Consider the following 24122-nt stretch of genomic DNA (forward strand, 5'->3'; position numbering starts at 1 on the left):
TGGTTTTGGAAAAGCTACAGTATGAAACAACGTAAAGTCAATCAACCAACTGGGGAGGTGAATAATTCAATTTCCTAGACAACCAGCTGACATTAATGATGAATTTCAGAAAGCTGAACTGACCAACAGAAAATAATTTTCACCTGGGTTTTCGGTACATTCTTATCCTTTTCAAATCAGACAAAGAAAGACACCTATTTATGTGGAACAAAGTTACTATAAAAACATAAGATTTTCAAGATGGTTTGTGTTTGTTTGTTTTTTTTTTTTTTTTTTTTATGGAATCTCTTTATGAAGGTATTTTAAAGTTTTGAATCTCCCTTTTGTCCCTGTCACTTCTGTTACTTGCCCTAGATTCTGTCAAAAGTGGTATCTTGAAGCATGCCAAAGCCCAATAAAAAAGTATGATGTAATATGTTAGTGATGTTGACGTGAACTTTTTTGTATCTTGCAGCATTCTTATATGGCATGCATAATATACTAGCACAGAAGTTTTAGGTGCTTTTGATGGTATGATAAACATTCAGGGTCTCAGAAATTGATGGGAACTTTACCATTTTACCATTCAATTCACTGAGATCATGATTAGGCTATTATACTAACTATGCTTTAAAAAGAAAATGTGTGCAAAGTGATTGTAATGCCAAGGAAAACTTTTGCTGGAGAAAACATATCTTGGCAGCTTTTAGAGACAGACGTTGAAGTCTAAATCTACAGTACAATGGATCTGTGGGAAAATTCACCAAATTATTCTAGTCATCTGTCTTTCAGGTATACCTCAGAGAACATGGTGGTTTTTCAGCAGATTTAAATCATATAGAGTTAAAAATATGGCCTTTGCTTTCATTTATGGGGCGAAACCAAATACAGTACTTTCTTCTGTAAATATTCCTGCAGACCTTAAGTAGACTTTTTTTAACGAAATAAAGAGTTTTGTTGGCATTTTTTGGTTCTCCCATAGAAAAGATATAATTTATTTTAAACATAATTGTTAAAAAAATGTAGCAGCAGTTTTTGTGTTTGCCAAGAAAAAGCTTGTTTGGCAAACTAATTGTTTTTTTAAAAGTTGTCATTTCATTATGTTACATTATTTGCTTTGAAAGAATTTGCTTAGCTTACATAAAGCTGCGCACCTTTGCATGCAACTTTGTTAGCTCATCGGTGCTCCCATGTCAGGCTGAAAGATACTGATGTATCCCTTTAAAACCTGCAGACATTGATGAATGCTCTTTTGAACGGACGTGTGACCACAAGTGCATCAATCATCCAGGCACCTTTGAGTGTACTTGTAACAAAGGATACGCTCTCTACGGCTTCACACATTGTGGAGGTGAGTTATAAAAAGACACTACAGGCCATGGTGATAGAGTGCTGTTGCCACAGGTCTACTTAGAGTCTGTGCAAGACATGAGCCTGTGTATATGCAGTAGGTGTATAGAGTAAATTTTACTCTTTGCCATGATAAGGAGACACAGCAAAAGTAGAGACAAATCCTGCTCATTTCTGTCTTTGCTCAGGTGATTTTTCCCTTCCCACCCTGCATCCAGAAAGCACCTGTGACTTTTAGAACAGACTGATGCATTTTGCACCTGGATATGAAAGCCATACTTGGATAGATTTTTCACATGCAGAAGTCTTATTGACTTCAATGAAAAGTCAGTGGAATAGGCCTTAAAGAACAAGAAGCTCTGGATGACTTAGAAACTTGCAGTTTTGCAGGTTGCCCTTGTGCATATGTCAGATTCTTATGTGATGTAGATTGGATTTTAGCTGATGTAGTACCACTGATTTACCTTGGTCAAGATTAATACTCATAAACCTTCTACATCTTTCCTACAAGAAAAGCTCAGGGAAAGAGAGGAAGATGTTCACAGGACCTCAAGGTGTGTCAAGTGTGAATATTTCTGCGATAAATTCTCAGAATTAACATGAGGAAACATGAATAACTAGACACTAAATGGAATTAAACCTGTTTTATATAAGCTCTAGGCAAGACCTTACTGTCTCCATGTGCTTCCTTAATTCTGAGTAAGAACTATTTATTTCTGAGGCAGAATGAGGACGCTTGAACTTAGAGATAACAATTCAGAGATCTCTGTGTGCCTGATCTGTTCTAACCTCTGCCTCTACAAAGTCTGCAAAGAAGATTACAGGGCTATAACATGACCGTGTTTTATCCTGATGAACAGGGAAACCTGTTTGGATGGGGAGTAATGCTGTTCGTGTGTTCTACTTGCTAAAAAAAGTCTGTTCTTATGAATTCCTCTGCTTTTATTCCATTTCTTTTGGCCACCAATGGGGGAAAAGAAGCTGTAATTTTGCTGTTGGCTGCTAATTTTCCTCTTCATATCATACTCCTGTGCAGAAGATGCTTATCCTTATACCATAGTAAGTCCTTAATTTACTGGCAATTACAGGCTGTGTCAAAGCTGGTAGGATACTGAGCATACACCTTCTGACCTATATGGTCAGTAAGTGCTGGAGGTAATAGGTTGCCATTGCATGCAGCATCCTAGCAAAGGGACAGTGAAAACCAAAGATTTGGGACAATTTTGTGGTATCTTAGGCAGCAGTACTGATTTAAGGTGTTCCCTTCTTTCTCCATTATTCCTCTGCTGCTCATTCCTACCCCTGCTGTCTCAGTTCTGTTAGTAGCATGTTTTTCCCCTGAAATCAGCTCAGTTTTGTAATCTCTTTCACAGTGTTTTCTACCAAATTGTTACCTATCTAGAGGGGGGAACCAATGGTTGGAGAGAGTAGTGACAAGAACTTGTTACCATTGAGAAAAGTATGTGTAGAACCCTTAGTTGTACAAACTCTCTGGGACTCGCAAGAGATTTCTTGATGGCAGCTTTCTAGGTTTATGTATAATTGCCATGAAGCTACTTGGAGATGAGTGAAGCAGCCATCAGGGTGGATTTAAGAAGCAGGATGCAGAACTTTGCATTTCCCTTTGTTGAAATTCATGAGATTCCTGTCGGCCCATTTCTCCAGCCTCTCAAGGTCCCTCTGAATAGTGACACAACCATCTGGTGTATCAGCCACTCCTCCCAGTTTTCTATCATCTGCGAACTTGCTGAGGGTGAACTCTTGTCCCATCATCCAGGTTTAATGAAGAGGATAAATAGTATTGGCCCCAGTAGTGACCCCTGGGACACACCACTGGTGAATGGTGTATTCTGCATCAACAAGCAAGTTTGCGCCAGAGGCAGTATGTTATGTTGTCAGTAGTTTCTCCTCCTATTGGCATTTATTGGGCGGGGCGAGGCTCCAAAACTGGATAATTGGCCAAAAGGAACAATGGTGATACAATGGGGCGATTTGCCCACAGGGAATCAAATAGTGTTCCACAGTCGTCGTATCTATCTGACCACTTTGGAGGATTGGTCAGTATGAATCCTGCCCATGTCATCTGCCTTTGTTCCAAATTAGAAATATTAATTAAACCAGACACAGTGCAATGCAGACTTGATTTGATCTCCTTTTCTTCAAGTTAATTTGTTATCATATTGCTGATGCTGGATATGTGTTTAATTATGTGGTTTAAGGACATACCTAACATCTCCCCTCCATCAACGTTTGATCTATTTTGACATTTATCAAAGGATTTCCATGAAAACAAAACTGTTTCAAGGTGGGTGTCCAGATAACATTCCTAAAGTGTTTTCTAAACCCTACTAAGCATTATTGGTGTACATGTTTACCTGGTGGAGTTACAGTACACAACTTTGGCAAGAGTAACTTTTTTTAAGTATTTTTACCTTTCCTCTGCAGATATTAATGAATGTAGCGTCAACAATGGTGGTTGCCAACAGCTGTGTGTGAACACACCGGGAGACTATGAATGCCTGTGTCACTCTAACTACAAATTACACTGGAATAAAAAGGATTGTGTTGGTAAGGTGCCCAGTAAATACATTTCTACTCCTGATGTGTCTGATGGCCATGTGGTTATAGTCAAATCTGAAAATCTTGATCTGTCCAGTTAAGTGGTATGAGTCATCGTTCCCAGTAATCCTCTTTACTTTTTAGTCATCCATGATGGGACTGTGATGTTGAAACTGGTAAAAACAAGCAAAAAAAAAAAAAAAACCAACCCCAAAAACAGGAGATACTTTGAGGGATTTTGATGCTTTCTTTCCTGTGCTTTTTTCTAGCGCGTTCTTCTGTTGCCTTTTGTTTCCCTGCATGAGAAGGTTGGCTGATGATAGCTTTACCTAAAAGGAAATTTCTTGGGTTGTGTGATCCTCCAGTGATTTTATTTTGCATTCATTTTCTGCCTAAACAGTATATTAATTGCATGGGTGCTTTCAGGTACCAGCTACAAAAGCAGCTGCATGCCAATTTATTATTTGTAAGGGTGTATGTAGATGTTTTACTTCTCCTGTGAGTATTTGTTTTATCCTATTTAGAGATAAAGGGTCCCTTGCCTGATAATATGTCACCCAAGGTATTGCTGCACTGCCTTAAGAGTGGTGGGAGCGATAGATGCTTCTTAAGCTGCTCTTCGGATGTCCAGGTATTTTCTGGTAAGTCAAAAACAACAAAACCAAGTATGTGATTCTGTAGACAGTGTAAGAGTAGCAAACCACCTAATCCTCATGGAAGCTCCAAGCATTAAGCAATCAACAGGGACCTTTCCTCTTTCACTGTAGATAAAGGGCTCTATCCCTGCCGGTGTCCCAAGAAAGCCCCCCTTTCCTTGTCTTTTATAACCACTCTAACCTCAGATTCCCTTCTCCTGACAACTGGCTTTTTGAAGCTGGGGAGGACAGGCCAGAATTCTCCGTGCTCCCTGGGCCGTTCCTTAATTGGCCCTGAGAGCCACTGCTGAATGGGGCGAAGGCATTCCGGCCCTGCGTGGGGTCTGAGATTTTGCTCGCACAGCCCCTCCACCCCACAGGACACAACACGCAGACTCAGCCACTGCTTATGGGACAGATGCTGCTTTTCCTCCGGAAACCTTTAAATTGCTTAGTAAGAGACAAGCTCTAGTGTGGAATATTTTATGAACATTGTTGAAAAAGGTGAAGATGGTGATGCCAATCAACAAATTAAAAATGTCTTTTATACTACAGGAGTCTTTAGTCTGTGCGCAGTGCCTCTGTCTTTACTATCTGTCTGTATGGTCTGTCTGTTAGGAACACAAGATGCCTACACCCTCACCTGTGGCAGGTCATCTCAGCTTAAGAAAAAGCAGCAAAATACAAATGCATCCAGCTTTCTGGGTAACCGCTAGATTTACTGTTGCATGATTTGACTGATTTCTTTTAATAGATAACTGTGAAATAAGGGTTTTTTTCTATTGTCTGTTTTTCTATTTTCCCTCTCTGTTATAGTCCCTCTGGTTTTTCTTCTTCCTTGTGATTGCAGTTCATGATTACAGCAAGAAATTTCCCTTGTGCTGCTTCATCAGCATCACTCAAACTAAGATTTAAAAATAAGGAAAGAGAAGAAGACCAGTAGTGAAATAAACAGCTGGGCCAGGAGTGACATGCCTCTTTTTAGACATCCAAACTGGACAGTGTTAGCAACATACAATATGTTTAGGTTGAGTTGTTGGACAGTAAAGTTTAGAAAACATTTAAAGCTAAAGAGATAAGAGGTGCTATTTTATATAGACACAAACTGCTCTCTGAACTGGTTTGGACTATCTCCTTTGATTTCAGCTGATCTTTATTTGATTTACCCAATAGCAGGTCTGGATTTGATCTCCTTCTTTTTATTTTTTTTAAAATAAAATCTATCACACTTTGTTCTAATTCTAGTTGTGAACCAGCTTCACAGCAGGAGGAAGCTGGCATCTCTTTAAGTTATCTGTGATGACCTCTTTTTCACTTTATATTAGCATATTTTTGATGTCATTATGATGTGACATTAGGGTTATCTAATTTTTCTATTCCTTTTTTAAAATAACATGTCATTGTTTCTTTCTGAAGATACTTCAGCCATCAAGATAAGCATAACCTTTAAATTAAATGAAGGAAAATGTAGTTTGAAAAAGACTGAGATGTTTCAAGAAGGTCTGGAACAGATGATACCAGGTATGAATATAAAAATGCAGGTAAGCAGGTTAGAGCCGTAGCTCAGGGGTTATTAAATGCTTTCCAGATATGAAGTGCACCGTAAGCAAAGCATAAAGGACTGCAGGCTTTCCGCTCTTCACTGACCTTGTGAATCATACTCCTCGCCAGCCATGATTCTTGCAATAGTTACTTCAGATCAGATGACTTCCCTGTCCCTTACAGTCTTGCTAGGAAAGCCCTTCTCCTTTTTTGTTTGTACCACTGCCAGTAAGTTCTCAATAAAGTCAACCATACCTTTCATTCTTTTGATTTCTTTCCTTTCTCTCTCTATCCCTTCTTTCTGTTCTTTCCTTTCTCACCTGCTCCTTACTGTCTGATGCCTCAGTGAAGAATCTCCTGGCCTTTTATGCTGACTCTATTGCCAAAGGGTTATTCCTCTTTTCTCTTGTCTTCCTTTTATACTTCAGCAGCCCCAGATGGACACACTGAGGTCAGCTCTTCAATCTGTTCCAAGGCAGAAAGCATAGCCCTGCAGTTTACAAAGTCAGCAGAAAATAAGAAGTAAATTTCAAAAAAAAAAAAAAAAGAGGAAAAAAAAAAAAAAGAGAGAGCTTGGGGAAGAAGTCACAAAACAATATGGTGAATCAGCATGTCAGTTTGTTTGTCCTTAGAAGAGTAACAGTGAGCAACTACACTAGATGCTCAGTGAAGAGTTATATACTCCAGAACCAAAGTTTATTCTGTGTGTTTTCTTTAACTAAATTTTATTTCCCCATTGAAACCTTGAAAATGGTCTCCAAATGTCCTGTGTACATAGCCGCTACTTAATTTAAACACCATTATAAGGTAACACGTTTTTCACATGCTTCATGTGAGTGCAAAATTTTTCCCTCGAGTAGCCTGCCTGGTGCAGGCAGCGTCATGGTTCTAAGGTGCTTTGCATAGCGCAAAGGCAATTCATTAGAACCTGCTAGCAAAACCCAGGGGGAGCGGGCTCACTCAGCACTGCAGCCAAGCTCACATCCTAGCAGTGAATCACACCTCGGACCCACTGCAGTGCCAGAGCCTCTGCCCGACAGCCCAGCTGTAGGTGCACTGGGGTCAGGATTCTACGCGAGGGTGTACCAGTTGAGAAAGTGGCCAAACTGTTTAGTGGCATGTGGAGTTGATCGTTTGCTCCCCTTTAACTCTTCATGACAACATATGCACTGAGCACCAGTGAATGTTGAATAACGTAGCTGGCCAAGCTTTTGCTTCCTTTAATTTTGTTCATACAGAGAGACATAATTCAGTAATGGAGAGCTTCCACTATGTAAACCTAACATGCAGCTCTGGCAAGAACGTTCATGGAGCCCTCAGTAGATTGACAGCGACTAGAGAAATTTTTATCACTGCGGACTTTGAGCTTGAAACAAGCCGAAAGGAGGTGACAGGTTGGTTGGAAAATAATCCAAGGTGCGGTTTGAAGCTTCTTGCTGTTTGCTCCTTAATTTCTGTATTTTTCACTTCTATCTGTATGCAAAATGATAATAAAAAGTATCTCCTGTTTTGAAAATGAATTTTACTGCTTCAAAAAGAGTGAGGGATGGGAATAGTTTCAAAGATCAAAGAGCTGCCTGTAGATTAAAGTCTTTTGGTCTGATTAATTTTCTTCTAGCCTGGTGGTGTTCTCAAGGATTTCAGACTTGTTCACAAAAGTTGCTTTCTCGGTGATTTGCATTGGTTGATCTTTTGAATTGGGTGGATTTTTATACATGGTCACTTATAGCAGCTTTCACCCTTGATAACTTTTCAGACACTTGTGATGTGCGCTGCGCTCGGAAAAAGACTGAAAAGAGGTTCCGTAAAACCATTCGAACCTTACGGAAGACAGTCAGCAGGGACCAGTTCCGTGTTCGCGTCTCTGGCATGGACCACGAAGTGGCCAGAAAGTCTCTCAAGCTATCAGAGGCGCAGCAGTCTTGTAGTGTAGGACAGATGCATGTTGGTAGCAGATGTGGTAAGTAAATGTAGATTAGGAACAAACCATCACGTGTGTTTTGCTGTTTTGCTCAGGGCTGGTGAGCTTGGGGGGGGATCGTGGGATGCTTGTCCAGGAGAGAGGAGGGCTGTGTGTGAAGAAGTAGGGGTTACTGTTTGTGCTACTGAGATGCGCCCCTCTGTGTATTTATTGTTGGCAATTGCTGTGTTATTGAGTAGAATAAGGGCTCAGTGCATTGCACTTTGTTAATAGTTGATGGCCTTGACATCACCAGTGTTATTTTTAAGACTACTTTTAATATTCGGTGCAACGCTCTGTTTCTGAACTTGTGCCCATTTCATCTCTCCCTTGTTCCAAAGAAAAGCCTGAGCAGAATTTGATACAGTCACATTTTCTTTCCCGATTAATCTCTGAGTCCCAGAGAATCTTCACGACAGTTATAAATTCATGGAGAAGTAGGGGTTTTATAGGCCAGTACTGAGAAAAATCTTAATTATCATGGCACCGGAGGGCACCACCATAGTGCAGCCTATAATAAATGCTTCCAAAGCACAAAAGTTAAGGAGAGGGGTCAGATGTTATCTTAACAGGGGCCTAACAACCATGACGGCTAATTCAGGCTGGCTAGGGTAGGCAGCATGTAGGTGGTTTTGTGAATCAGCAAGCCTTTAAAATGCTTGTCAAATTGAATTAGTACATATTCCAGCAGCAACCCATTCGGCCTCAGAATAGATTTTCCGATCGAGTTTTGCTTACTCTGGAAACACTTGAATTCACAGAATAGAAAAATGAATTGGTGTTAAAACATCTGTGCAAGCAAACAGACTAGCGAATTGCTCAGGAATTCTGTTGGAAAAATGTGTAAGTTTTCAGGGTGGGGTTTTTTTGGTAACATTGTAATAAGTCTGAAAAACTGGAAAGTACACCGAGATGAGTTTACATGGATGTCTTCAAGCTGTTGTGTTGGATGCTGGAGAAAGGCTTTGAAAAACCTCTGTCTCAGCCCATTGTACAAAGCACAGTATGGCTTTCGAGCCATTTGTGATTTCATCTGGAAAAAATAGCAAAAATCCTACAGGTAGAGAAGGCAATGTGAGTTACAATTAGGAATTGGAACAACAAAGAAAGAAAATTTTTTTTTTTTTAGGTAGCGGCGGAACCAGTTTAATTTCTCATTACAAATGAGAAGCTTACATGGCATTTCTGTGCCGGTTCAGAGAGAAGGGGGGCTTTTGGAGAATGCCTGGAAAACTCTTTGGTATGGTGAGCACAAATAGCCTGTCTGTGGTTAAAACAGGGAAACTGAGCATATGAAGACAGATGTTCTGAAGAACAACTTAGAAAAGTCAAGCCTCTTCTGTTGCTGAATTGGTGCCGTGGTTTGCTCTGGACACCTTAACAGGGTCTGCTGTGAGCAGTCGAAGTTAGTAACATTTGATTCCCTGTGGGTCTCGTGCCTTGTGGTTAGATTTGCTCATGCCTAAAAAGGTGGAATCACCAAATGAATCTTTCAGCTGAAGCATTCAGACTGTATCCTGGTGTAGATTTGCTGTAATCCAACAGGAGATGGAACTTGCACCACAGCCATTTACTTGTGTGGACGCTAAGACGGTCTCTCCTCCACTTTCATGTTCCCGACATATTTACATTAAACATATGGAAACTTAATATCTTTGAACCCTCTCTGCATCCTTTGTGAAATTGCTGGAAGTTGGACAGAAAGTTTGCTAGTTGCTGAGGGGACATAAAAGTGCACACAGCGGCAATGTTGTTACACACGCCTCATTTCCTTAGAAAAAGCTAATTGTCCCAGGGTGCATGGTAAAGGCAGCGCTGGGCGGCTGCTGTCACTGCCAGTCAGAAGGAGCTAGGAAATAGACTGGGGAGAAGAGAATGGAGTGGGAAAAGTGTGGAAGAAGAGGAAGCAGCTCAGGGATGTGCGTGGGAGAGTCAGGGGTTTTTGTTCTGTTTTGATCTGATTGTTTTGCAGAGCTGCTGAGAACTTTGGGACAGGATCGGGGCCCTGCTTATCTAGACACGCTAATGATGCTGGGGAGAACGTGACTCCCTAGCAAGAGATACCAGGTCAGCAGGTGGTGGATGTGGTCTCTGGACGAGCAGAATTGGCAAAGGGATTTTGCTCACTCCGACCAAAGGATCAGGTAGTAGTGAGGGAACAAAGTCAGTCTAGGGACTTACAAGTCTTCTGTGATGCAGATATTGAGTGAAGTGTAGGTGTCAGTTCATTGTTTTCAAATGCATTTTTAAAAACAAAATACTTGGGAGTGTGGATGGGTTAGGTAGTGTTTTATTGACCCAGACAGTCTTATACTCATCCTCTCCCTGTGGTAGACTTCCGCTGGCACAGCACTGTCTGAAATGTTCGTTGTATCTGAGCAGTGTCAGAAAGAAAGTCCAGCTCCTGCTCTTCCAGATTTTGTCTTTGGTAACTGGCCCGCAGTTGCAGCAGTAAGCTAAATTTCATCTGGTTTCACACTTTTGGTGAGGTAGTACTTTTCCTGATTTTCTTGTATTAACTCTCTACTGTCTGCAGTGGGGCACAGCACAGGATAAAAGCTCCAGAAAGGCACCAGGAGCAGATTAGATGTGATTTCCAAGGTATTTCATCCTTCTTACTATGCAGAATGGTTGCATGTGCATGCCTGCTGTTCTTAAAACAGCTGTTGAGGGTAAAAGGGAATTCACTGCTGATTCCGATGGGTAGTGTATTTTATTTCAAGTTTGCTGTTTAACATACAGTTCTGTTTGGGATTTTCTGATGCTTTACAGGTTCAAGTGTTGCATTTGTCTACCTTGTTACGCGCAAGCTCTGTATCAATAAGTAAGCATAGTTAGCATTGGCTCACATTGATTAATTCCATGAAGTCCTGTGCACGGCTTCCAAGGAACAACCAGTGGTAGGTCTCTACTAATGGGTATCACAGGAAATGCATATAAGAAAATGGAACCTTCATCAGCCTTCCCAGAGAACTGGATTCTCATAGCAGGAGAGTGATCTTTCCCCACAGAAGTAAATCTTAGGGGGGAAAAAGCATATTTGAATGATAGTGTTTCAAGACTGGGTAAGTCATCTGAGGATGCTGGAAGCGCTGCATGCTTCTTCGAGAGGAGAAGATTTGTCTTGGGGAGAATGCAATTTTATTCGCTAACCTGGCTACGAATATGTATTCTCCAGTATGAGCTAAGTGTTAGACAGAGTTACCAGCCAAAGACCAACTGTTTAAATACTAGCAATTCCTTATCAGAAACTGATTTGCTAGAAACCTTCATCTTGAAAGAGATGTAGGTGGTAACTATTGGGACCCTTTTGCCCTCAGACACTTACCACTGAGGGAGTGAGCAAACAATTTAGCTGCTTTTTCCATTGCTTAAAATTCTGTCATACCTCGATCACATCCCATGGAGTTGGAACAAGCAAGGTGTGCTTTCATTTGGTGATTATTTTTTTTTTTGTGTTGGATACACAAACACTTCAAGAGATGGAAGGAGGTGATGAAAAGTATCGTTCTCTGAAATTGCTGCGTAAAAGGATGTGAGCATGCCCTTGCTGCATGGTAGTTGCAAGTGGATTCATCCAAAGAGCTGTCACTTCAGAGGACAGCAAGCATGAGAAACACTGGTATAGGCACTGCTCAGATGTAAATTCTGAGCAGCTTTATCTTACGTGGGAGGTGTTGATACATCTCATTGCTCAGCATTCAGCAGTTTTGTCCCCTTAGTTTAGAGGATACAAATAAAATATTAACATTTCATACAAAATGATGAACCATATCTCAAAGTTTAGACGGGGTATGATACTGGTGCTCTACTGTACTATAAAAGTATGAGAGCTATTTAAAGAGAAAAACAAAGTGCTGCCTGCCTCTGCAGTTGTTAAAATTGATAGTCGTGTTACGCATCAGGGAACTATATGTTGCTTTTTTTGTTGTTTTTTTTTTGTTTGTTTGTTTACAATTTTATAAAAGTCTGACAAGAAGAAATGAATTATCAAATGGGAGAAAGGGTACTATTTTTCTGCTAACCTGCTTGCTCCGACAATCATAGATTTAAGACAGAAATCCTTAGGATGCGTAACCACTCATGTGACCTGAATGTGTGAACTGCTAAAACACAATAACTTAAAGGATGACGCTTCAGAATGAATTTGCATCAGTTGTTGGTGATTTTCCTTATAAAAATCAAGGCATCATTGTTAAGAAAATGGTGAATTGGTGGATCATGACCTCCTTTATGAGGTTCACCTTCTCAGCCACTGAGATACTACAGCATTTGTCTATAGGAGCAAATGCTCAAAGGCCAACATCTTGAAAAGAGGGGAAGAGCCTTTAAATGTCTTTGTAACTGTTAATCCTGGTTCCCTATGGGCCCCTCTCTCCCCCCTGGCTGCCTTCTTGGTTTTGCATCAGAAAAGCTTTCACATATTTTTTTTTTTTCTTTAAAACAGCTGCATGAGATTCAAGACTGTGTTCTTAATGGGTATTGAAGACAAAGACAGTGGCTGCAGAAATGAAGTCTAGTAGAGGCAATGGGTTCTTTTGTTCATCTGGAGAAAAACAATCAGGTTTTGGGGGGGGGGGGCGGGGGGAAGCAAAGCCAGCCAGTGGAATTCTGATTTAATGTCATTATTTGCAAATCTTCACATCTTGTTTTGACCGGGTATTTCCCATGCAGGTGGGACCATGCAGTCTTTATTTTTGTGAAATGAAGCTCATAAACTTTTTTGGCTTCATTTAAACAAATGACAGGGAAAGTTTGAACTCTTAGAGGTGTTTCTTGAGTTTGTTTTGGTGGTGTTTTGTTTTTTGGGTTTTTTTTTGAGAGAGGGTTCACTTGTGTCATCCTAATTTGATGCACAGTCCTATGTCTTTCCGTGGAATGATTTCTGTGTTGACATAGTGTCCCTATAATTAATGAATAATTGAACCTAACACCAAGTCTGTTTGTTATGCTAAATTTGGCCCTGGTGAGTCCTGTGAGCTTTTAAACAGACTTTCCTCGTTACCCCTGCTCTGTGCTCCAATGGGCTTAGATGAGTGGCCTGTGTTTGAAACATTTCTAGGTGGAGGATGGGGAGGAACTGGGAGCAGTTTACAGGAAATGTGTTTGTGGATCAAATTGGCTGGACACTTGTACCACTTTCAAAAGCTTGGTTTGTTGTTGTCATGTGAAGAAACTGATATATTTAAGACCTTGAGGCATTAAAGCTTGGGCATCACTCGAAGTAATTTTAGTATTTGCATTGAATAACGAGTATTCGTTAGACCGTAGCTAAATCTGTATCTGGATATATTAGCCTCTTTTCTCATACACATATAGGCTTGAAGTATTTGACGTGTCTCAGAAGTCATAGTGGGGGAAAGACAGGGTTACGCATTTTTGTAGGCAATGCAATATTTAAAACTTAATTTTTCCAGTCTCTGTATTTTACATACTTTATAAATTTAATCTAGAGGTGCCTGCTTTTTTCAAGTCTCACTGATTTCAAATTGAGCATGGGTGCTAAACAGCCTTGAGAATAAGGCTCATTATTGCATGTAGTAATGTCAGGTACGGATATGTGTGGAGTACCCTCAGACCTATCTGTCTAGGCCTGGTCTCTCCAGTTCCAGGAGGCAACGCCACATATGCTACTTCATAAACCAGTGACCTCCATTGTAAAAACAATTGGTGTTCCCCTCACCCGCGGCGTCTTGGAAGGCCACTCCACGTGCCGGGGCTGTGATAATGATGTGATTTCTGAGCAGAGGGTGGCCCACCCCTTCTTACAACGGTGGTGGTGGTGTCCTGTGAACCCAAACCCTGTGGACACACAGAACAAGCCCCAGGGTGATTTTATGCAGTTCCTGCCTTTCACTGTCTCAGCCCTGTGTTTCTTCTGTGGGCACTGTCACAGGCATAGCCTACCGTCCTGCTGACCTGCCACAGTCCATCCCTGGGGCAGTCAGAGCAAGTGGAAAATGAGAGGGAAATGGGGCCTGAAGCAGTTAGGTGTAGCTCTAGTGCAGCTGAACGCTGAGCAAAGTTCGGAAAAAAAAAAAATAAATAAAAATCAGCCTTCTTTCAATACACACAAACTGACAAGTTGCAAAAGCCCTGACAGTTGATCAGCTCTAATACTTGTGTAAATGTAGTCTGTGTATCGCCTTGCACTTTATCCAGTAGTCTAGCTGCTGGCAACTTAATTTGGCTTTGAAGCCACAGACACAAAATGTTAGTGACCTGGTATTTTTTTTCTTGCTGCTAGCTAGCTGAAGTGTGGGAACATACTATGGTGGGGAATGAGAAAGTTGTGTTTTATGCCCTAATGAAACTTAACAGGATGAGGAAGAACAAATAACTTGTGACTCTTGCCCCAGTCCTCAGAATCCTGAAAAACAAAAATTAGCTAGAGCTCACAGTGTGTCTCAATACAGAGGGAAGGCACAGAAACAGACCATCTGATGCTTCTAGCCCATCTTTCTCTTGCTGTCGGAATTCAGTTGTCTAATGCATTTAAGAATGCCCCGTGTTGAGGACCTCAGTGTTGTCTGAGGAGATCTTTTTAAGTTTACTTCCTCAATGCAAATTTTCAAAAATTAGGTGCTTTGCTAAATAATCCTGAAAGTTTTAGATTACCTCAGTTTATTCCATAGGGAGTTCTACAATTTTACAACATGCGATTTCAAGGCAAGTAAGGTGCAGATGATAAAGCTGTCAGGAGATACCTGATGGGTAAGTTCTCAAATGTGACATTTCCACATAAGTAGTGGGTTTGGTTCCTGCCTGGGAGAGGTTTCCTTTGAGCGCTGTTAGCCAACCTACTGTTACGCTGGACTCTGAGCAAGTTCAGGAAACCTGAAGTACAGTTTTAAGGTTGAATTTGTATGGTTTTACATGTGTCAATGTAAAGTAGCACTCTGTTCAAAACAAAACAAAGACACACACCCCCCCAATGCAAAAAACCCAAGCCACCCCAAACTTGACGTGTGATCAAAATGAAGGGAAAAAGACATGTTAAGGGGAGATAATAGAGGGCAGATAGCCTCTAATGAGGCTACTCAGAGCATCGATTTCTCATAGAACCATAGAAATTTTTGAGGGAAGATGATTTGCACTGGTCTTTCTATTGCTTCTGGGTTTCTGAAGTCAGTAGTCATTTCTCAAAATCACCTTTACGAACCTTGATTGTCTTTCCTTGTCACGGAATTGTAAATAGTGCTCTTTCCTTACCTTGTTAGGAGTGCTGCAATGAAAGCCTTAATTCATTCATGTTTGTTGAGTTGCACAAAGAGTAGAGAGACGAGTGTTCTGTAGGAATGTTTATAAAAATGAAGAAAGGCTTGAAAAAGTGTGGAAGCAAATGAATGTGTGTCCTTATGAGAGCAGAAGTGATGTGTGGTGGAAAAAGTTATAACCAAGAGCGAGGACTTCCTCACTAGCTTTCATTGATAAGCGACAGAGCATTGCTTAACCTGCTGTATTTTATTTTTAAGCTAAGGAGGAGCACTTACTATTCCACTCGGTGTATCAGCCATAAACAAAATTCTTCATCATTGATCATGACCGGTAATTAATGCCCTGCTTGTTGTTAGTCATATATCCTGAAATGAAGCCAAGGCCAATTTAGCTTCCTAACAAAATGGCTATTCACTGAGTGATTTATTGCAGCTATAAACTAAAACTAACAGTTTATTATCGTAACAGGTCTTTAAAAGGACAGAATTTTTCAGCACAGCTGAACAACTACAACAGTATTTTGTGCCTTTCCAGGGCAGGGTAATTATTAAATACTGGCACCGAAGCCAGTTTTTTTGTGAAAAGTTTGAAAACAAGAATTTTTCAAAGATATCCATAAATATTGCTGGGCTTGTTAGATAATATTGAAATGTGTAAAATCACTCTCATAGTGTTAGTGCTATCTGTGTGCCATACAGAACACAGTATTCCAGTGCACAGATAATTGTTATCCAAGAGCAAGTATCAGAGGAATGGCAAGAATATTTCTGCTTTAAAAGTCTTTGAGGCTTGTATAAAGTGTAGTTTAGTGAATTTGCACAATTACTGGTTGTGCTTGGTGTTACTGAATTCTGTGAAAACCTCCATGGTTATGAAGTATGAACATTCAATAATTATTAAGATTAAAATACTTATAGAAATCTGGAGGTACATTTTTGGCATCTTAGGTTCAGTGCTAAATTATTTCATTTGGGAAGGGTCCGAGAGTTCTGTAGCTAGCAAGAGTTGATAATCACTATGTAATGGCACTGTACAGATTAACGGGTGGTACTGTACAAGCCTAGTGTCCAGAGCAGCCTTGCAACAAAGCATGAAATCCATTCCAGCTCTCAGAAGAACTCACCAGCACCAGAGTTAATCTGTGTTTCTTTCAGTTTTACAGGGTATATTGCGTGTATTAAGTTCTATCTGTCGCTAGCATCCAGTTCTGAAACCCTGGCTCCCAATTCCCAACTAAAGAGGAGAGCAGTTTCACTGGGGGGTTTCAGGTCCTGTGCAAGCTCACTTACATACCTTCACCTATAACGTGCAGGTTGAAGCATGTGTGTTCTACCTCTTCTAGATCAGTGCTCACCAGGTGAATATTCTCCTGACGGCTTCAAACCCTGTCTGCCGTGTCCCCTTGGAACATACCAGCCTGAAGCTGGGAGAGTATCCTGCTTTCCCTGCGGAGGAGGTCTAACAACAAGACACAGCAGTGCATCCTTGTTTCAGGACTGTGAGACCAAAGGTAAGGTCAAGATGCATTTGATGAACTGCATTGCTCTGAGGCAAAAGTAACTGCTGCTGCTACAAGTGGGGCATTCAAAGGAGGGCCGTTCTCTTTTCAAGGTTCTCTCCTTCCAAGGGTCTCATAGTTGGCTGGCCTGGCCTGGCTGCAAGTAAACTCAATAAAGCCTCAATTCTTTTTGTAACTGATTTTTATACAAGGCCTGAGAAGGGGTTGGGAGATACATGGAAGTTGGTCAGTGAAGTTGTTGATCTGTGAAGAGTCGTATAAAGGAACAGCAGGGAGAAAACAAGTCTCAAGAAAAAAAAAAATCAAGACCAATATGCCTTGTTGAGCACAGCAGCAACGTGAAAATGTGAAGGAGAAAAGCGCAGTCCCGGAGGATAAGTAAGAAAGAAAATAGTTTCTTCATGTTTGTAATGAGAATGGATGCCTTGGGATATACCTAAAAAGCTAGCATTCAGCTTAACCCTGCAGTGCCTCAGGCAGCCCTCTCAACTTGATCACAGTGGAGCTGACATACAATCAGCTCCCAAGTTTTCCCTCACAGGAGCGAAAATCAGGTGGGGATCATATATTTAAAAATGAAGGAATTTCATTAGCATCTTAGCTAAAATGTAAAAAGCTGAAAGACAAAGGTGTCTTGGAAAATGCTGATAAAAATATGTGTCTATGGAGAGTGATGAATTGTTAATCAGTATAATGGTTTGTTCAATGTCTTACAGCACGGGTAAAAGAACATAACTTGTATTAAAATCACACGAAGAAAAAGTGTTAATAGAAAAGCTACTGCTGTAGAGTAGAAGTAAGGGATAGAAATAAGGTCCTGATGCAAACATTTGGTAGTGGTTTGGATTCAGAGATCTCTCTAGTGTCAGTTAAGATATGTTTACTATTGAGAATTGCAGCATAACAGAAGTATTTTGCAGTATGGTTGAAAAATTAATATTGCTGGTAATAATATGATAGCTAGTAGATTTCTTCAGTGAAGAATCACTGAATCCACAAATGCTGTTGTTTTGTACTTAATTTTGCGAAGTTAAAACACTAAAAACCATGTTAAAAGCCTTGGATCAAGATAAGAGGAACTGATTTCAGTTTTATTTAACATAAACAAAACTGGGTCTATAAATGAGGTTAAGTTTTCAAATTAGAGTGGAGATTAAAGGAATTTTTTTATATTAACTGGAATGAAGAGCTCAGGGATTTGCATGTGGAAGAGGCCACATGAGACATAAAATCACAGATGCAAGAGCTATTTGGAACTTGTATCTGAAGCATTTGGATTGGGGGTGGAGTACGTAGGGAAGGACTCCAGGCTGAGCTGTCTGAATACAAAGCTCAACAAGACTAGAGTTATTTGGGAGTAAGCAGAGCCTAAAATGAATAGAAAAAAGGGGACTGTGCAGCACAGGAAACTACATTTGGAAGGCAAGGTCGTAAATGATTTTGATGTTAAGCTGAGAGAGGTAAACTTGCCAATGAGGTAAAAGGAATAGAAAAAGATTTTGGTTTAATCTTTTTTTTTGTCCCACAAAGAAAAAGGGCAAGGAAAAAGAAGCAAGGTGGTGATGGAGTTAAAAGCAAAGATAATATATAGCCGATGCTCTTGACTGCTTTCTGTGAGGTTTCAGTACGGATGATGATGGGCATAGATGCAGAATAGCTAAGCAAAATCAAATAAAAAGAAGCATATTAGGAATGTAGCAAAGGTGTTTGGGGTCCTGTATTCTCAGATTGCAATAAGAGAAGAAAATCTTCCTGTTTGCATACAGGGAACTAGAAAAAAAGTTGCAGATCTGCTAGGAAGGATTTTTCCCTTCTGTCTGTCTATCTCATGTCTAAAACTTGCATTAAATCTGTTATGTTTATGAAAGGGTTTGTGTGTCAGAATGGGGCCTTGCTTTGGCGATGCAGGAGGTACACTCAGCAAGCCCTGTGAGCACTATAGCTTCTGTGTTGAGCTAATGTGATGGTTTGCGTGACGTGATGAAATAAAGTAGCAGCAGATCTGGTGGAAGTGGCTGTACCCTGAGTCATGGCCTATTGTGGTAAGATGGCATGTGATCATGAGAGAAGGTGGCAATATACCTGTTTAGTCACTAATATTGATGCAGTGTGCCACTTGTAGAGGGCTAAAGTCTTTCAGCTCTGCTTGTGGTGGGCTGGTCACAGGGGTATACTAGGGTGCAGCAGCAGTGCACGCACTGCTTGACATAAGCTGGCAAGAAAGGAAGGTTTAGTTAGTATTTCCACATATAGTTCATCTTCCATGTTGAAAGTCAGTGGGTAGACCATTTGGTAACAGGCTGTTCTACTTGGTGTCCTGCTTACAAAATCATGGTGGTTATACTCACTCCCCCGTATCTTTTATTACTGCTTCCACACAAAACTCCTCTATAGTGTTGCATTTGGGATCTTTGAACTTGCACATAGTGACCTGATAAACCAAAATCTGTTCAATTAGCTCTGCTTTATTACCCTCGTAGTTTATGAATGTGGCATTTCAGTTACTGAAGTTATAATAAGTCCTATAAAAATGCATAAAGTTACACTCTGTGCTACTGCTGCTTTTTTAACCATGCTGCATATTTCTTCTCCAGTTCAGTGTTCTCCTGGCCATTTTTATAATACCACGACCCATCGGTGTATTCGCTGCACAGTTGGGACATATCAGCCTGAGTTTGGACAAAATTACTGCATTTCATGCCCTGGAAACACCACTACTGATTTTGATGGGTCAACAAATATCACACAGTGCAAAAGTAAGTACAGCAAGATGGTTTTGCTGATCTGTTACAAATGAAAAGACTGGGCCATTAATATTCAGACTGGCCCTGAGGGCAAAATTTAGATTTGATCCAGGGAACTTGAAGAGAAGGCAGTGGTGTTGCTCCTCTCTTGCTGCCTGCCTGCATCTTATCCCAGATGGCTTACTGAGGTCCATGAGAGACCATTTCTGCAGACTAGTTCCATCATTCTTGTTAAGGTAAGTGGTGATTGTGTCTTGCCAGTTGGTGCTGGGTCGTTCTGGGTCTTGCAATTAAATCTTTTCTCCCGTGATATAGCAGACAGAGTTTGTGTTCTCGGCACCCTGATTTCTTTCCCTTCTATTAAAAGGAATGGAAGTTCACTCACAAAACTTAAGAAGAAATGGTTACTAGAGCTATTAATAACAACCTTTGCAAGAGGGAATTACAAAGAGAGCCACTGTTCTAGATTATGGTAGCTGTAGTGTGGGAAGATGAGGGTAAATTAAAGATGGGAAAACAGCAGGCAGAGAGGTGACTCCTCAGAAGAACCTCTGGACACACTTATATACACACAGACGTATATACCCATACATACACAGAAATTTATTTCTGGGAACTGCATATCTCTCACTTAAAGAATCCATTCCCTGGGCATGCCACACCTGCACATCAGTGTTACGGTGCTGTAGTGCCCAGACCCTTGAGGCCACACAGAGCTGGGGAGCCACAGGCTCCTGCATGGGGGTTCACTCTCTCTTACTGCTGGCAATGCTGATTGTGCAGAGAAAGGGCTGCTATACTCCCTATTTGTGCTGGCGCAGACACGGTGCCTGAGCAGAGCACCTCAGACTCCAGTGAGACTTCAGCTGATAAAACATTCTGTCTGGTGTAAGCAAGTGCAGCATCCTTGCGTGACCATTTTTTATGTCCTCTTACAACTGCCTTGCCACTTGGCTGTGGCGTGGTCAATAGCACCCGCTGTGTTAACGGGGACTAGTCTGTGTTTTTATGTCTCAACATTAAAACACCAAGGCAGAAGCAGGCAGCGGTGTGAAGTGAAGCTGGCAGAGAACTGTACCCGCATCAGGTGCAAACAGAAAAGTTTGTGTGTCTATCACCCATGTAATGCTTCTGACAGTGATTGCAGGGGGAGCTATAGGATGACCTCCCTTTGCCTGGCCCTGCATACTGTATTGCTTTTTCAGATAGGCAGTGTGGAGGTGAACTGGGAGATTACACTGGATATATTGAATCACCAAACTATCCTGGGGACTATCCTGCAAACACTGAGTGCACTTGGAATATTAACCCACCGCCAAAGCGCCGTATTCTGATTGTGGTTCCAGAAATATTCCTACCAATAGAAGATGAGTGTGGAGACTACCTGGTGATGCGAAAAAGCTGTAAGTCTGAAATATCTACTGCGGCATATGGTATCTACTTCAGTGTGCAACACAGGTTTCTCGCATGTGTTGCTGTTTACATAAACTAAGTGTAGCCTGGCTGGCCTCTACTTATGAGTAGAAATGTCTTTAAATGACAAATTGAGAAATCCTATTTGGTAATGCTGCTCCATAGGTTTGGGTGAAACAAGGGTGCAAGGCTATAATGTGTCAGTGAACCCTGAGAGAAATATTGTTAAGAAGGGGTAAGTTGTTCAAGCTAACTAGTCATGAATTATGCTAAGCAATTCCAGCCTGGGTTAGGAAAGAGGAGATACTTGCTAGTCCCCACAGGTGCCTGATACATGAATAAACAGCTTCAGTTTCTAGTTTAGGCACATCCTTCAAACAGTAGGCTGTTTTTTAGGAAAAGGGAAAATATTCCTTGACCAAGTCGTCACTCATTGATGGCCTACCATCCACTGATGGCCGGCCACATTTTGAGGAATTTTCTTAACATCAGCAAGCATTTCTTGTCATGGTAGTTTAATTGTTCATTAGTATAAAGCATTGTCAGATAACTGCCTATTATGTGTTTTCTTTGAAAGCTTCTTCCAACTCAGTGACCACATATGAAACCTGTCAAACCTACGAACGCCCTATAGCTTTCACTTCCAGGTCTAAGAAATTGTGGATCCAGTTCAAGTCAAATGAAGGGAACAGTGCCAAAGGATTCCAAGTCCCTTATGTAACGTACGATGGTAAGCGGGTGTGAGCAGCTGAGCCTGCGTGGACTAGTGCAGCTGCAGCAGTGCAGAACTCCTCATGGGCTCCTTGACCCTGCTAAGCAGCAGGGTAACCCCGCACTCTTAGCAGCGTCACTGTGAGATGACTACCGATAGCTGTTTCCATCTAAAGCTAGTTTAAGGAATTCTGCATTGCACTACAGTCTTAAGCGTCACCATATTTCCAGTCTTCTACAGACCTAAACAAAGAGCTGGGTTTATGGGCCCTGACCTGCAAAACGCAGAGCTCAAAGTAGAATATGACTTTTATGCATTTTTGTGACTTCCCAGTTCTGGGTTGCTTCAGGTGGCAGCAGAATACCCCCAGTTAGGAACTGGGCAGAGCCCAAATGCCTTTGCTTTATCGTGTTGCTGCTACTATCTGCAGTCTAGTACCAGATAGTAAAATATCTATACTGAAAAGAAGCTTGAGGGGCAAGAGTTTCACCCTGTCCTTGTCAGAATCACCAGGAGTGAAACTGGAGCTGAGGCTTTGCACTTCAGCATAAAGGATATGAAAGTGATATGGCATGTTTCTGTTCACACTGGGTTAATTGTGAAGGAGGCGTCTTCACTGTGGTCTACAGAGTTTCATCAACAGCAGATACTTAATTTTTCAGGGGACACCTCTTCTTTTGAAGCATTTCAAGTTTTGATTGACCAGGGGGTTTGCCTTTTAAGAAAGCATTCTCTTACCTCCTTTTTTTCCCCCTTCTTGCTGTAGAAAGAAGTCAATAACAGGTTTGGTATTTACAGATAAGTTTCTCCAGTGCAGTTGGCTTGAAGTAGGCTACTTGGTTACAGTATACACTACAATCCTAGGTACATTATGATTTCTTCTGCTTTTGACAGATTGATGCTGAGCAGCTCAGCAGAGTACACTGTTTTCATAGAACACAGTATTTGTAGTTTCTTTAGAGAGGAGCATTTGGAATATTTTCTGATTACTAGTATGAGGGCCAAGTACCACTGGTTCTTTTGGGGGTAGGGCTTACATGTGTAACCAAGGGAGGTATTGAGTATGTAAGCAAAGCGAACCTGCAAATGACTCTCTTGTGCGTTCCCTGTAGAGGATTACCAAGAACTAATAGAAGACATTGTTCGGGATGGTAGACTTTATGCATCTGAAAATCATCAAGAAATACTTAAGGTATATTTCTTCCACTAAACATGTTTGGTTTGATTGAAAATGACACTCTTTTTTGCCAGTGAGGTTGCCTCCTGCTCTGCATCAGATCTGCTTCTTGGTGCACTTGACACATGCTACTTCAGGGGAGTGGGGACAATCAGCACATCCTGATTGTGTAGAGCAATAGATATGAGAGCCCTTGACTGGGAGTGTTAAAGATGGATCAGACCTATGAGGGGGGAAATCTGTGGTGAATATAGCCCCTTGAGCCTCACGTAGGCTGTGCTGGAAGGAATCAGTGGAGCAAACTGAGGGACATGGGATTTCATCTCTTGGGGAAGCACTTGGTGCTGCTGCTTGTAGCCTGTAGATTATCAAGGGCTTTTTCCTCCTTGGGCGAAACAAATCTCTTTGTGGATTTCACTTCTCTGACCTTGGTTAGGGGACAGTTGCATGGGCAAGTGGAGGGGATGTCATACGAACTAAACCTTTATTTTGCTGGATTTCAAAGCCAGTGTTTGTTTTGTGGTTTTGGTGTGTGGGGGGTTTTGTTTGGTTGTTTTTTTCTTTTTTTTCTTTTTGTTTGCTGTTCTTGGAAGTATATGAGGAGAGGAGAAACCCTGGTGCCACTAATGATAAATGTGAAACTCCAGTGACTTCCCTGGGGCCTGAATGTCAGCCTTGCTCCACTAGTTTCTGAGCACCTGAAACATTAGTACTTGAAAAGTAAAATGCCCATAATATTTTATGAATTAATCAGTCATTAAGCTTTGGTGATACTGACCCTAACTCCTCTGTGGAATTACTATAAAATCTGCTTTCCTTTTTCTAGGACAAGAAACTGATAAAAGCATTGTTTGACGTGTTGGCGCATCCACAGAACTACTTCAAGTACACAGCCCAAGAGTCAAGAGAGATGTTCCCAAGATCCTTCATACGGCTGCTGCGCTCTAAAGTTTCCAGATTTTTGAGGCCTTACAAATAGTTGGCACTGTACTTAAAAAACTAACCAGCCCTGGGCATGCACAGAAGGGTTGTGGTAGGTGGGGCCGCTGTTTGTATTGTACACAGTGGCAGAGAAACTCCAGGGAAGTTTGCCAGCTTCGTTCTTGGCAGAGTTTGGCTTTCTCGGCTAATATAAATGTTTTGGTGAACAGAATTTTGATTCCTTTCCAGATAATACCTTTTGGGTACCACGATACTTCATGGGTCTCTGAATTGCCCGCAATTTCTGTAACTGAATGGTGCCAAGCAGAAGTTTGTAGAGCTCTGCCCTGTTGCTTCATCAGTAACTCTAAAAGCTAATGAGGACAGACAGGC

The 24122-nt window shown here is 41.2% G+C and overlaps 1 protein-coding gene across 1 annotated transcript in view; it reads left to right on the top strand.

Annotated features, from left to right (window-relative positions):
• The window catches only part of SCUBE2 (signal peptide, CUB domain and EGF like domain containing 2), a gene marked incomplete at its 5' end in the record, with an annotated part of 41113 nt that extends 17256 nt beyond the window's left edge, over window positions 1–23857 (top strand). Inside the window, 13 exons of the mRNA XM_082485625.1 lie at window positions 1214–1330; window positions 3775–3897; window positions 4413–4529; window positions 5142–5228; window positions 5940–6044; window positions 7304–7459; window positions 7822–8025; window positions 16586–16753; window positions 19357–19518; window positions 20712–20909; window positions 21497–21649; window positions 22744–22823; window positions 23635–23857. Coding sequence (XP_082341751.1) covers window positions 1214–1330; window positions 3775–3897; window positions 4413–4529; window positions 5142–5228; window positions 5940–6044; window positions 7304–7459; window positions 7822–8025; window positions 16586–16753; window positions 19357–19518; window positions 20712–20909; window positions 21497–21649; window positions 22744–22823; window positions 23635–23787 — 1823 coding nt within the window. The 3' untranslated portion in view covers window positions 23788–23857. The remainder of the gene's footprint in view (window positions 1–1213; window positions 1331–3774; window positions 3898–4412; window positions 4530–5141; window positions 5229–5939; window positions 6045–7303; window positions 7460–7821; window positions 8026–16585; window positions 16754–19356; window positions 19519–20711; window positions 20910–21496; window positions 21650–22743; window positions 22824–23634) is intronic.
• Window positions 23858–24122: the final 265 nt, after the last annotated feature.

Source organism: Vanellus vanellus (assembly GCF_965231255.1).
Source record: "Vanellus vanellus genome assembly, chromosome: 6".
Taxonomy (NCBI): domain Eukaryota; kingdom Metazoa; phylum Chordata; class Aves; order Charadriiformes; family Charadriidae; genus Vanellus; species Vanellus vanellus.